The 15,393-nt window shown below is 39.6% G+C and overlaps 1 protein-coding gene across 2 annotated transcripts in view; it reads left to right on the forward strand.

Annotated features, from left to right (window-relative positions):
• Positions 1-15,393, forward strand: part of RNF19A (ring finger protein 19A, RBR E3 ubiquitin protein ligase) — a 57,769-nt gene that overhangs the window by 23,322 nt on the left and 19,054 nt on the right. For both annotated transcript variants that reach the window (XM_074554346.1, XM_074554354.1), the window contains exon 3: positions 12,906-13,656. In XM_074554346.1, the coding sequence (XP_074410447.1) occupies positions 13,040-13,656 (617 nt within the window). In that variant the 5' untranslated portion in view covers positions 12,906-13,039. The remainder of the gene's footprint in view (positions 1-12,905; positions 13,657-15,393) is intronic.

Below are 15,393 nucleotides of genomic sequence, written 5' to 3' on the forward strand. Positions count from 1 at the left end.
GCTGCATTTCTGAGTGAAGAGTGAGAATGTTACTGGTGTTGGATTGGTGCAAAGGGGAGCCCTGGTCATTGTTAAAAAAAAAAAAAAAAAAAAAAAAGCAACCAAACAATAGGGGGGACCTCTGAGTTATTTTAAATATCTTTTTAGTATTATTGTTCACTCCCCAGGCAACCAGTGTGAGGTATTCTGCGCCACCACCACGGACCAGTGTCTGCAGGCAATTTCAGCAATCACTTAGTCTTCGGCAATCCGCAGAGTGTACAAACTGTTAGCTTTGGCTCTGCTTTCCGCTTCTAGAATAATTCAAATATTTCTTACTTGAGGCATCTGGTTTGTTTTTGGAAGGTGGAGAGGAAGGCAGATGCGCTGCCGTCTGCCCTGGTTTGGTCCGGGCCAGGCGGGGTGGCCCGAAGGACAAGGTGTGCCCGGCCGGGGGCCGCTGCTGCCTTCGGGGCCGCGCCCCTGCCCCGCCGGCTCTGGGCTCTGCGGCCGCGCGGCCTTCGGCTCCCGCTGCACGGCTTTGTTCCCCTCCTGCCTCTGCTCGGCTCACAGAATTTACCTGAAGCCTGCACAGCGAGCCGGTCACATGGACAGACCGTGCCAGATACAGCTCGGGCTGAAAAACTGAATTTGTCCTCCCTCTCTTGCTGCTCTTTTGCATTCTGTTGCGAAGCATGAGCGCGAGCTCGGAGTTCCGCAGCACAAGGGAGAATGGATGTAACTGTTTCTAAAGCGGCTGCTGGCCAGGGAGCTCTGACGTCAGGCAAGCCGGTTGAGGGTTTGCTGTGCTCCGCTCCGGCACCGAGGCGGGCTGGGATGGAAACACTGCTTGGGGTGGCACTGAGCCGTCCTTGGGGCCTGCTACTCCCTCCGTGGCCTCTGTGGGTAGAAAATGTACTTGATAAACTATGTTTGTACCATTTGTTATTACAGGCATTTCAGAATATTCTGTAAATATTTGTGCCTGACACTATTGGCTGGAAGGATATTGCTTTTAGCTCTTTGAACTGCAATTACAGTAAGAGTTCTTCGCTGGTGTTTCAAGTGAAGATATTCTTTAGAGGCAAACTAAATATATTGCTCAAGGATTTCCCTCCCCCCCCCCCCCCAATGTTAACACTAGGTTTAGATAAGCAAAAATAAATTAAATCAGTAATCAGCTACTACAGTTTGAAATTCTTAATGGTTAACTTGCAAGTAGAAAGAAAACAAGGACTCAAAGACACTGTGAATTTAAGAGCCACCAGAGAAACTGGTATTTTAGATTTAAGATGAGCAGAGATTTGACTTTTGTTATTGCTGACTAAACAAATATCTATGACCTGAAAATAAATATGAAAGCCTTTGTATTATATTCAGTTTAAGGTACTTGTTTCATCTAAAATTTATCTGGCTGCAGACAGCTCAGGAAAGCTATATTTAAGGCCATCAGAACAGAATGGAGCAGTGGATGCCACTGTGACAGGATTCAGAGTCAAGCTGTAGGGTTGCAGCTGAATTTAAAAATAAACAAGAAGCTTTTGTGTTTGCAAATTGTTTGTGCTGCCTTTTAAAGGAAGAAATCTCAGCACTTGAGGACTGGATCTCAGGTTTAGGCTAACAGGTACTCATGGTTAGAGGCAGCATCTTCTGTACTAATTCAGTTTACCAAATCTGATGTTTCTGTGGTCTAGGAAGCTTTTAAATCTGACTTAAGGTGTTGGGTTTTTTTAGACATCTACTAAAAAGGGTACAGTTGAAGGCATATTACCAGTGTTACTATTAAAAACCACAAAGCATGGTTTTACCTCAGAACCTGAAATAAAACAGGTTTGTTTGGAGGCTATAATTAGGAAGTGTTTAGCTGTTCTAAATAATGGACAAAATAAGCACAGTAGCTTTTCTATGAATTGCATTATGCTTGCTTCATATTTTCTGCCTGTAACTGCTGGAAATAGGTAATGTGTCACAGTCTGTTGCACGAAGGGGCCCAGCTAATGATGTTTCTATAATTATGTGGAAAGAGCTGTTTAAGATGATGCTTTTGAAGGAAAAAAGTAACATTCAACACAGAAAAAGTACATGAGTTTGAATGTGAGAATGCGAGCGGGTGAGTGGAAAGGAAAAAGCTTTGCAATCCCTCCTCAAAAGCATGAGGGCAAGGGAGTTGTATTTCAGAAATACTCACTGTGTTGTGAGGCCTGGCAGTGGAGGTGTAATTCACTAATTAACAAGGAACAGAGCAAGTGGAATAGTGCAGCTCTTGACACACACTCGTTTGTCACTGAGCACTAAAAACTGCTGTAGCATCCTCAGCTGGCAGAGGAACATCACTGTAGGTCTTCTGCAGGTCTTTTTTGACGTTGTATTCTGTTGCTAAATGTGTGAAACATAGCAGGAAAACTCTGAGTATTTATTTTTTAAAATTTGGTGTGGAGCTTTTTGACCATCCTGAATGTGGCAGCACAGTCAGGGTCTTGTCAGCACTTTGTGAGCCAGTGTGTCACCTGACACAAGGCTAATGCAGTGGTGTGCAGGGGATTCACAAACTCCCCTGTGTTGATTCATGCTTGGACACCATTAAGGCAATAACGCCTAAGAAAGTTTCACAAGATTCAGTTTTTAAAGCCATGAGTGGGTGTGTTTGTGATGACTTTTCTACCCATTTTATGCAGCAGTTGTTTTGCATAGAGAAACTCTGCTTACTCCTTAGTCTGTGTTGATGTCAGTGAAAAATATTTGGAAAAACTCTCATCAACCTGGCTAAATCCTGCTGTGTGCTGACAGAGCATATCTTCTGGCATAGTGTGATGTTGTTGTAGGTGGGATAATTGTGCTGGCAGAATAACTCCTCCTATTGGCATGTATTGTATTTCCAGCATAGGTACAGCATCAGATGTACTTTAAATTACTGGCATTCAGCTCTTTCTTGCTTTGTGCTTTCAAAGTAGTGTTTACACTATTTACAGTGCTAGTGGAGTCTGCCTGTAAATGCTGCTGGATCATTCCCCTTCTGCTGTGCTGAATGGGCTCTGTCTTTTCAACCTGGTGGTTTTTATTTATTTATTTTCAGCTGGACTAGAATAATCTTTTCCATTAATTTTTTTTTTCCAAAGACACATCAGTAAGATTTAAATTTTCTCCTAGTGTAGTCATAAGCAAAGATCTGTGGCTAGTCTGTTGTCTTTGCCTTCCTTTTATAATGTTCTCCCTTCATTTTACATTAAGTTCAGCTGTGAGATAAGTTTCATGGTACTTCTGCCATTTCCTGACGCCAATGGTTTTTCTGGAGGCAGTGAGTTTCCTGTCTGGAAGCTACAGGCAGTGTTTCTGGCAGGATGGAGTGTTTTTGTTTCCCTGGCTAGACCTTTCCCTGTCTTTGTTTTTGTCTCTTTTCTCTCAGTTGTTCTTTCTTTCCCTTTTTTTTTTTTTTTTTTTTTTTTTTGTCAGTCTTGGGCTGTATTTGATGTTGCAGCAGTTAATTTAGAACTATTATTGCAAAAAACTGACATGGTGATTTGAAGTATATCCATGCAGGATTTTTCAGTTAATATACTTGGCAGAATAAATTAATAGGTCAGGCTGCGGGAGAATTTGAATGTGTTTTGCTAGGTTTTGACCTAATCTCACGTCTTGAGTGAACAGGAGCTGTTGGTTAGGCTCTGGTGCAACTTTGTACCTGACCTGAGGGCAGTTTCACAAGTTGTGGCATTAGCCATAACAGAGTTCAGAAAACTCTGTCATAGTTTCTGTCTGTATCCCTGACTTGCTGCTGCTAGAATAGACAGGCATGGATTATTCACTGTCATCCAAGCTTTTCTGAAAGTTTTCTATTAAATTATATTTACCAAAAGTATTAATTCTCTGTAACGAGATACCCAAGAAGACCAAAGCAGGGCAGTTGCTCAGTTCTCAAGGGCTGAGATACTGGCAAAGTAAGTTACTGTGAGTTGTCGCTGTGACTTCAGAAACTGACCAAGTTCTTATCCCCGTGGTAAGGTCTTGTTAGTCAGCCTAACCTGATGTCTTACCTGGACAGCCTAACCTGGAAGAATTCAAAACTCTTACTAACTTTTTAGCAATTCTAAATCCCTTTTAATTAGTTTACTTTAAAAGTTTTATGCAAAGTATATCTGTATATATGGGGGGGGTTTAAATGGTAAAATAGCACCAAATGTTTAATCAAGTAATCCATTAATAGCTCCCAGGATTTCTTAGTTGGAGGCAAAGCTATTTCAAGATTGGGGGGGGAGGAGGATATTGATGTTTGTGAATTGTTTTTTCTATATTTTTTCTTTGTCTCCCTTGCCTCCAAAATAGAGGTTGATTATGCCAGAGATAAAACAGAGCTGGGAGATGCTGCCAGTCAGACAGTCAATAATATCTTCCCTCAGTGCAGGACAGAAACTCTGGCTCTTGCTGAATTTTAAAATCATTAGGAGCCAGGAGCTGCAATCTGTAACCTCTTATATATCCCCTCAAGCTGCTGTCTCTGGTATGCTGTTCAAATTCTGTTTGTGTGCTCTCTGCGGTACTCTTGTTCATGGTTCCAGATCTCTCTACTGCAATATTTGTCCCATCTCATTTCTTGCTATGCTTTATTTCATTTGTTTTTGTAGTGGGGCAAACTTGTAAGCCTGCTTGAAAACAAAAGCTTGTCAGAATTCAGTATGTAGCCATAACTGTTTGACCAGGCAAAATTACCGGCCTGAAATTAAATCTGCTTATTCTGGAAATCTGTTGGTATTGGTTATTTTCATTTTGGAACATTTTCTGTAGGAATGATCTCAGCATTCAAGAGTGTTGCAATGTTTTCCACTTGCAGGGATGGTGACACTGCAGGAAACAAAAACTGTCTTTTGTTATTTCACTGGTGTATGTCTTTAATTATTTTGCAATGTATAGTGTAGAATAAAAAGCAACTGCAGGAATGAAAGTATTAATACAGATAGATTAAACCTCTTTTTTTGGCACATAGTAGACGCAGCTTGTGCAGTTTTTAAATCCCTTAGTGTTCTACTTTTCAGACCACTAGCTAGTAAAATATTTTAGAACAATACTTATTTCTATGTATCTGTATCTATATATAGATACATAAATCTCTTCACAACATTCAGAAGTGAACATACATGCCCATCATTGCGGTGAGAGAACACATTCAGTTACTTTTGCAAGAAAAGCATAGTGTGAGGACTCTAATGATTAAAGGATTAAAGTAGTTAAACATTTGGTGATTTTTGTTTTGCTTCCTTCTTGGTTTTGTTGTGTTTTTTTCCCTTCAGTGTTTCCAAGCCTTTGGTTTCCTCTTGGCCGAGTTTGGTGTACATTTGTTTGCAGAAGGCACCACAGTGCACAAGAGAAGCTTTTGACACGCAAGCGAATGCGTGGTTGAACTAAGATTGCTCTGCTGAGTTAGATAAGGGAAAATTGCAAATAGTCTTACTGGCAACAGACACAGGCCTGCAGATACACAAATAGAAAGCATCTCTCCACTGAGTTCTTAGCTTTGGTTGACCACTGCACACAACATACCCAGATTTAATGCTGCTGACTTGGAAAATTAATGTTTTTAGAATTTAAGGAATTCTTTCCCTTTTGCCACCAGACCGAGGGAGGCACTTTGGGTGTACTCTCTTCTTTACAGGCATTATCTGCAAGAGGAACAGCTTTGCCAATCATTTGTTCAGAGACTTTCAGAATGAGCTGAGCAGCTTGCGAGATTTCCTTTCCTAATAGCAGCTGTCATGGACACATGATACAGGATGTATTGCTCATAAATTTCTAAGGAAGAAACATAACTTTTTTTTTTTTTAATAAGCTGTTGAAGATTTTTCTAGCTGTCAGGGTTAGTTTGTCATGTGCTACATACCATTGTGAATTTTAAAACAGAACATTGTATATCAGTTCACTTTTGACAGTTCTGTAGGCTTCTCTGTATTTTAAATACTGTCAATCTTTTGATTTTCATGCCCAGTCAGTCTGACTCTCTCAGTCCTTGAGCCCGAGTGGGTTCATAGTCAGTCTGTTTGTGTCATTGTTTTACAAACAATATTGCTTTGTTCTGTAAGGGAAAATAGAATTTCCAGATAATTGACACAGGACCTTAAGGAAAAATAAAGTGCAGTCAGAACAAACTGAGACATGGTAACAGTGCAGTAGAGATAATTTAATCTCTGCCTCACAAATGCTTTTCTCTTAATTTTGTATAATAGTATCCACGAATATCAGGGGTTTTTAATAACATTGAATTGAGGAATTATGTGGGCTGAAAGAGGCGTTAAAATAATCTAGTTCCAGCCCCTCTGCCCTGCATGGGCAGGGATAGCACCCGCTAGATGAGGCTGATCAGGGTTCTGTCCAACCTGGCCTAGAACAGGTTGTGGGGCATCCACTGCTTCTCTGGGCAGCATGTGCCAGTGCCTCACTATGCTCTGAGGAAAGAATTTCTTCCTAACATCTAACCTAAATCTCCCCATAAGAAGTCAGGTGAGACTGATTATTAGAAGACTTTCTCTAAAATAACTGACTGCATTGTAGCAACTTCCATATGTTAAAGCAACTCCTATTGCTCCTGAAAGACCCCTTGTACCTCACTTGGCACTTGTCTAATGGTCTGCATGTGCCAAGCTGGCTTATTCCAGAGGGTTTGACTTCTTCTCAAGTTAGGGATAAGGGCCCTACCCTATTCTGCTTACCATGCTGATGTGGGCATGTCCCAGATCGTGTCAGCACCTTCACTGAGCCCCCTGTGAGCTCCAGATTAGTGAGTGAGTGCTTGCTGTGGTACTTGCTGGGAACTCTGCTCCCAGTCTTTTGGATTTACAGAAGTTAAATAAGTGATATTATGACACTGCAGCTGGTTTTCTGTCCTTTAAAGATGATATGAGAAGTTTAAGTCCTGGCATGGCAAATTTCTAAAGGTTTTGAAAAACTTGAGTTAGTTGTGGATTTGGGAATTGTGTTTTTGGAATAATGGCCTCTGCAGCTATCCATTGTAAGCAGCTATCCATTGTAAGCATAAAGAAATGAGATGTAATTAACTAAATGATCATGGGATTTTCACTCTGGAAAGGATTTACTACTAGTAGGAGCAGCTCCAGTAACTTTTGTAATAAATATTCTTCATGCTATAAGAAAAGCATTCACATACATAGCTCTTAGAACAAAGCAGGATAAAAAGTAAAAGATACCTTCTTCTGAAAGTGTCTGAATGATAAGACTTCCATAACATGTAAATTACCATATTGGCGCTCTTTTTTGAAGGAGCAAAGTCATAATGAAGTAAAATTTACATGAGCATGTATTTAAAGTAGTTTTACACAGTTCAGTTTGATTTAAATGAATTATTTAAGAGGCTTTGACGACTGTTTTTGCATCCTATATGTCATACTGTAACAAATCACTGCAAATGTTTAATAAGTATCTGTATGTTTGAGTTTGTGTTAAAAGCTTGAGAAATCTTGTGATACAAATTTGTTAACTTTCTTTTGAAGAATTAACTGTTCAATTTAGTCCAAATATTATCAAGCCTTTCTTTCACCTTTTATTAGAAATCCAAGTCAGAAGACAATCAAAAATGCCACACAAATTAAGTTGAAGTGTCTTTACAGTCTTTGAAACTCCACATGGAAAATGTTGCTATTCTTGATCTTAGAATATGAAGGGAAATATACTGAAGGAGTCATAAAGCTATTCTGCTAATTGTTGCAGTAAAGCAATGCCACCTACACAATATGCATTTGCCTAATACAGTGTGCTGCATTGTGTTACCATTAAAGGATTTTTCATCTTAGTGCATATAAAGGTTCTGCCAGAACCTTTGTTGTTTCAACATAATTTCCATCTGTTTTCTTCCAAGTTGCAAAGTGTTGGTTCTGCTTGTACTAAATAATCTGTAATAAAAGTAACAGTCCTAACATGCCCTGACACCATGTGCATTGACATGACTATGGTGAGATGTTTTTCATGGGACAGAGTGTTGCAGAAGCACATAGATGTCAAAATTTAACCTTGTCTAAGATGTTAAACTTTTCCAGGCTGTTCATCACTCTTTTAACTCAGTAATGCCAGATGTATACTTGAGCCTGAGGCATGTGTAAAGTGAGTAGGGATACACTCTTTTAGAAATCTTCAGGCAAAAGTGTTGGTATTTTCTCCCCAGTTTAAACACTGCTGTGGAATGAACTGACATTTAAAGGATGGCCATTGAAATCAGGTACTTGGTTGCCGTTTTAAAATCCTGTGTGTTGGTATTTAATTGAGTAGCTTCAGCTCTTCCATATTTTTGTTTTAAATTTTATTCCTCTATGTTTATAGTTCTTAGACAATGGATTAAATGAAAAGGAAAACTTGTTTTTTGATACCTCTTTTAGATTATTACTGATGTCTCTATGTTAACATTGCAGCTTAGAAATTTTAGAATTCTATGTGATTGGTAGGAGATGCTTATTGGAAGAGGAAAGCAGAAATTCTCTGTGATGGTGGTTGAAATTCAAGCTCTGAAGGTTTGTTTGTTTTTTTGGTTTTTTGTTTTACATCTGTCTTTAAGCTGGATCAGTCCTTTTCAGAAAGCAGCTAGAGAGCTGCAGATGTTGGGAATTGTAGATGTCAGAAAAGAAGCCATTAGGAGTCAGTTTAATCAAGAAGTAGCTTTCAGTATGCTAACAGAGTTGGTGGAGCAAATGCCTAAGATAAAGAGAGTTTGTTTGGAACAGAAGTCTAGATGTACTATTTAAGCATCAATTACATGAGGGAATATTTAAGGTGTTTAGGGAGGCTGTAGTTATATCTGTGTTTATGGTGGCTTCTCTGCTTTCCTAGCTGATGTTTAAGCCTGCCTTTGTTTCGCAAACGTGTGAAGCTGTTTGCCCTGATGGCAGACTTTTTGCCCCAGATTGGGCTTGTAATGGAAGAGTAGGCAGCATGCTGAGCTTGTGCTCTGGTGTGTTTGGAGGACAGTTAGCAGCATGAGGGAACTGATCTCCCCCAGCAGCTGGGCTTATGGGGGTAGGCGTCTGTCACTCTTTTCTTGCAAAATCAGCAGAGTTATTCTCAGCTGCACTTAGGGCATTTCCAAAGTGTTTTGAAATTGGTGAGAAAAGCAAAGATTGTGCCATGGAGAGCCATATGAGAAGATACTCATCACCCCAGTCATCTCTTCAGTTGAAATCTTCTCCCTTGGCAAGATTATTCCAAGATTCTGCCTCCATTATAAGGTCACCAATAGCATTTACTTAAAGGAGCATGGTCAAAAAGAACTATTGAAGGCATTTAGCTGGATGCTTATTAGGTTTCCCTAGCAAATAGTTTAGGCAGGATTGCAGAAGGAACAGATACCAGTTTAATACTGAGTTTCAGGTAGTTGCAACTCTAAATGTCCTTTATGCATCTTCAGATGACAAGGTGTGTTTGTGCTGTGGCAACTGCTGTTGTGTGGTAAGGCTGTGGCACGAACAGAATGCAAAGCACGGCTGGAATTCAGATTTGTGGTAGGGCTTTGGGCATGGCGGGGAGCCAGAAATACGGTTTTTCTGTAGTCAGTAAGTGCTTTTGAGGAAATATTGAAAACAGTGGTGAGCTTTAAAGTTTTAGGATTTGCACTCTCTTTTTTCTGTCCATTTGCTGTTGCCCATGTTAGTTTCTTCTGTTTGTTGACAGAGTTCATACTGGTCAGTGAGAGTAATGCAAAACTTGCAATGTGTGTTGCCTCAAAATCAGATTGTTTATTACTACCATAGTTTGTGGGTCTCAGCTCATTTCAAGTAGTTGGATTTCGGAGCTTCAGTTTGCACACAGCGTATCCCCTTCATGTGAACTCGTTGTTACTGGAATAATGTGGGCATTGTGTTCTCTGGCTGTACAAAATCAAGTATTTTTTACTTATTTTGTCAGCAGAAACATGCAGATGCTGTGTTGGGTTGGGCAACATGAGAACTGGCCAGTGCTCCAGATTGCGCTAGTAAAGCTTTTATGGTTTTGTGCAGCTCTGATCATTATTAGCATTGTAACATTTGTCTTCATTTTTTCCTCTAATAAATCATCTGCTGAATCTTTTCACTTCAGCAAAGTCATCTTTGAACGTCACTAGAATGTCAGTCCAAAATTACTATATAAGGAAGAGCTTGGCTTTTGAAACTAGTTCTGTGCATTTAAATCTAAAGAGCATAATTGAAGATTGTCTGAAATAACTGGCAACTTTTCTTTTCAAAAGTCCAGTCAAAGTTTAACTATTTTCCTTAGAAGAGCAATCTGCTCTTTTAGAGAGACTGCCTATCAGATCCCATTATGCAGAGAGAACTGTGAGATGTACTGGTCTCTTTTTTTAACATCATGGGAGAATCTTTGTTTATTTAAAAAGAAAAAAAGTACAACTGGTTCATCACCAGAACTGCTATTTCTTGATTTTGTACATCTGTTGGAACTGGCAGAAATGCTGTAATAACACATTCTTTCCTCTCCAGAGAAAGGGAGGAGGGGAAGGTTTGTAGTCATACACTTGGCTGTGTTACTGTGTTTACTTCCTACCTTTTTCTGTTTTATTTTAAAAAACAAACAAAACCACAACCTCTCCAAAAAAACAAACAGCAACAAACTTTTTGCCTGAAATTAATGCTTTGCTTGCTGTTCATTTTGTTCATGAACTCTCCTGATTTAGGAGGTTGGCACTTTCCGCTGCCCTCGTGGTGTCTGTGTGAACATACCAATGTTAGTAATTATCCAGTTATAAAAATGCTTTTAAGGTTATTCTTGCACTTCTGAACATACAAATTTAATTGTCAGCAATGGACTGTATCTGTAGTACATTTCAGACATGGTCTACCAGTTGTGTCTGTCTATGATATAACATAATACCAAGATCCTGTAGAGAAGGACATCTTCTGTGAAAATTATGGAGTAGTTTTTTTTTCAGTTTCACATTTTTTTATTTTTTAGATCAGGAATGTTTTAGTTCATTTAATGAGAAACAGCGGCTGCAAAATTATTAAATTTGTTTTGGGAACAGGAGCAGGTAAAGCATCCAAGATGGCTTTTTTGACTAAAAACGTTCCCTTAGGAGGGAAGGAAGAGTATGTTATGTTATTGAAGTATTTATACTCTTTTAGACTCAGAGTAAGCTAAGATTTTTTTAATATGTTCTCAGCAAGATTTTCCTTTATTAGGAAAAAAAGAAAGACGAAAGCAGTAATAATTCAGCATTTGAAAAATAGAATATGGTGGCTTTTTAATTCTAAAAAAACTCTAGGTGCTCAGAATGTAAGACCTCTTTTTATCAAAACCAGGAGAAGTACATATTTCTTTTTGTAGGGGTTTTTGTGGGGAGTTGGGTTTTTCCCCTTTTTTCTCTTGTCTTTAGCGTTCACCCTTGAAGCAGGTGGTGTCCGTGCGGAGTCCTGCCATACCGGCTGGTAGTGCATGCTGAGTGGTGGCTCCCGGCTGGTACAGACCCAGCAGCCGCCTGTGGCTCTGTGCAGAGGGCCCGGCAGCGGCTCTGCTGAGAGGGACAGCCTGGGGGCTATTTCTGTGTTTCCTCTTTGGAGAGGGATTCCTGTTTCCGCTGCTGCTGAGCCGTCCCCTGAAACTTCCCCAGTCTTGACCCAAGCAGCTCAGCGATCCCTTCCGGAGGCTGCAGCACGTGTTTGGATTTGTGCCGGTCTCTAAGGGCTGTGCAGACTGCTTAGCTCTTATAAACACAGGCATTCATCTCTACATTCCTTTGTTCCTACCTTTGGACTTAGTTTTAGTATCCAGTTTCTGATTTTATCTTTTGGTAAGGTCGTAGAAACCCATTTGCACCTTTCTGGTGGGTCGGGAAACACTGAGGAAAGAAAGGATGGCAGTAGTTTTGCAGGGCAGTAGCTTTGCCCGTACATTTGCAACACTGGTGCAAATGTCTTCTCATTCTTCTGTTACTGATGCAGTTCACCAAAAGTTTAAAAAATTCCTCTTGTACAGTCAAGCTTCCAAGAAGTGGGAATAGTTGCATGTTTGGGGAGAACTTAGTGGTTTTGGTAGGAGATGATCTGCTGCTTTACTCTGTCAGAGGAAAATAGGACAGTTCCTTCTTTCTCTCTCTTCTCACTGTGCAGTCACTTAGGTATCAGAGAACAGAAGGAAATCCATGGTGTCATCTTATACATAGGTAATAACTGAAGCTTGGTGTGTGATGGGAATCTGGTTTGGGGGCTTTTTTTTTTCCTTATAGAAATACATCTGATAAAAAATTCAAATGTTGTCACCTTAACTGTAGTCTTTGCCGTGCCCTTCAGCTTCTATATAATCAAGCAGTGTTGGCTGTCACTCTGCAGCTCTGCTCCCTGAAATATTCAGATGCCTTATGCTATAAATATGCATACTTCTCTGAGAACCCTCAGATTTTGAGAATATCTTGAGTTGTTTAGCCACAGTGATTTAATTTCTGCTCTCAGTCTGAATGGTTCAAAAAACACTGAGGAATCTTTCTTTTAATTAACTATATTGTATTGTACTTGACCTCATCACATGTGCAGAAAATGTAAGGTAGAGAAAACAGAAGTTTCCAATGCTGTAAGCCTGTTGCTAAGCTTTATAGAAGAACGTGCATATTTACTTAATTGTCACCTTGGGTTTTGGTAATTTGTACACATGCATAGACACATGCACACACCCTGCTTCCCTTGGGAGAGCGGGGAGTGCAGATGCCTTTCTCTGCACTGATTAAGTGTAACAAAGATAGTCCTTGACCAGAAGGAAATTTCAGGCTTGTTAAGATAAGAAGGATGTAAAGTCTAGAAAAAGCTGACGGGAAGAGGTATTGGGTCAGATGGTGAGGAAAAGAAGGTAGCAATAGGAATAACAGGTCAGTCACTAGAGTGCTGTGACCTTTCAGAACCACTAGTGATTGTTGTGGTTCTAATCCTGTTTTTTTTTTATCTCTCCTCCTAATACAGGGAATTCTTCTGAAGGATTTGCTGGAAGCAGATACGTGTGAATTTTCTGCATGAAGACTCTCAAACTGGATTACATAATAATATGGCTGTATCCTCTGCCTCCATTTGATCCTTAAAAATGATTAGGATTGTATATGAACTTTAACCCCTTTCTGATGAGTGACCTAGACATGAGTTTACATCGGCAAATGGGCTCTGATCGGGACCTCCAGTCTTCTGCTTCCTCTGTGAGCTTGCCATCAGTTAAAAAGGCACCAAAGAAAAGAAGAATTTCGTTGGGCTCACTTTTTCGGAGAAAAAAAGACACGAAACGCAAGTCTAGGGATTTAAATGGAGGTGTTGATGGAATTGCAAGTATTGAAAGTATTCATTCAGAAATGTGTACAGACAAGAACTCTATTTTCTCCACGTGTACCTCTTCTGATAACGGAACAACCTCTAGCAGCAAACCAAGCGGAGACTTCATGGAGTGCCCCCTGTGCCTTTTGCGGCACTCCAAGGACAGGTTCCCGGACATAATGACTTGTCACCATAGGTCTTGTGTGGATTGCTTGCGTCAGTACCTGCGCATTGAGATCTCAGAGAGCAGAGTTAATATTAGCTGCCCAGAATGCTCAGAACGCTTTAATCCTCATGATATTCGTTTGATATTAAATGATGACATCTTGATGGAAAAATATGAAGAGTTTATGCTTAGGCGATGGCTGGTTGCGGATCCTGACTGTAGGTGGTGCCCAGCTCCAGATTGTGGGTATGTATTTTTCCTATATTTGCAAAAAAGTCACAGTGTAAATACATAATTTTCATAGCATTATGTTTTTTGAAAAGTCACTCATTTTACTTAGGGTGTTGTTACTGTTGTATGAATAGGTAGCAGGTAGAATTCTCTTTAATAAGAAAAAAGACAAGAAATCAAAACAAATGAAATTAAAAACAACAATAAGAACCTCTCCAAGCCACAACCACCTTCCCAAATAAAATGCTTTCTCGAGTAGGTTTTCCTTTTTTTTGGCACAGAGGGAGTTTCAGCAATGTCAAGCAACTTTTATTGGTAGATGCCTGCCTTTATTTGCAGTAAGCAGAAAAAATTTAGATGTTGCACTGTCAAGGAAATGATACAAAGCTCAAACTGAAGAGAATTGTAATTTAACTTAATTTGTTAAAGCACTGTGGGTAATTTGGCTTTTTAACTGTGAAAAATGATTTAAGCTTTCCTTTGAATTTAAAGGCCTCTCTTGCTTCAGATATCTTCCATCTTGTGGCTGATTGAGACAGCACTTGTTGCCTGTCAGCAGGATTCTGATGTAAGATAATCAGCTTGTTCCTGCTTATTATCTGGGGAACGTAATGTTTTAACTTTGCTCTAATACTTTAAACAGTTCTGAAATCATGCTGAATTCTAAGTAGGCTGAATACTACTGAGCAGCAGCTCATCATGCTTTTGTGCTGCTGGTGTCTCATAATGCCATTCTTCAGCAAGCTGCTTTTTAGAGATTGTGTTATCATACTGCTTAAGGATTTTAGGCATTACTGCAGTCCAGATGTGCAGTGCACACTAAAACCTCAGAGGCTGACAGTTCTGTTTCAACAGCTCACAGATGAGCAATAAGAATGAAGAAGAGGAAGAATGTTGCAAGAGAACAAGCAAGATAGGACTGACTGTTAGGTAGATTAAATACTCCAGTATTAATAACCATGTGCTTAACGTTTAGGACTTATTTAAAATACAATTTTGCTTTCATACTTTGAAAGAAACAGAATTTGCTAGCACAAGTCAAAATCAGGGACTGAAAAGGTGATAGTTTCATATCTGGTCCTAGGTGGATGGCATTGCTGTGGCATAGTTTGAGGAAGAAGGAAAAATCACTTGAGAGATGTTTTGGTTGCATGAGCTTGTAACAAAGTCATATGGACAAAGCCAGTACAGTTTACTCTTAATATTTTGATACTGAAAAATTAAACAACCACTGGAAGGTATTATTTGATATTCAGAAGCATGCTTTGCCCTGAGTTTTTGTGGTATAAACAGTTATTCAAGCTGAGGAGAAGCATTTAAGACCTGTTAAAATATTTTCTATTATACCATTTTTATGGTTAAGATACTTTTTTTAGTATTTAATTAAGTAGACTAAGGCAGGTTTGTTTAACCTGTTTTGGTTTTTATGCATCCATTTTCTTATCTGTTTTTAAAAAAACAAACTTCTAAGTATCTTTAAGTGGTCAGAGCTGTGATGATAATTGCTATGGATAATACCATCGTAAAAATAAAAAGTGGTGTTCAGAGCAAAGTTAAAGTTCCATGCAGTCATGTGGGACCACAGCAATGCATTAATGTGCAGCAAGTATTTAAATCATTGCTCCAGAACTGCTTGTTGCATGCTCCATACTCTGGGAGGGGAGTCCTATGAAAAATACAGTATATTGCCAGGCAGATAAACTCTGCTATGTCTGTGTGAAGGGAACAAACTTGTACTGCATGGGCAACCTT

The sequence above is a fragment of the Zonotrichia albicollis genome, chromosome 1 (assembly GCF_047830755.1).
Source record: "Zonotrichia albicollis isolate bZonAlb1 chromosome 1, bZonAlb1.hap1, whole genome shotgun sequence".
In the NCBI taxonomy this organism is placed as follows: Eukaryota; Metazoa; Chordata; class Aves; order Passeriformes; family Passerellidae; genus Zonotrichia; species Zonotrichia albicollis.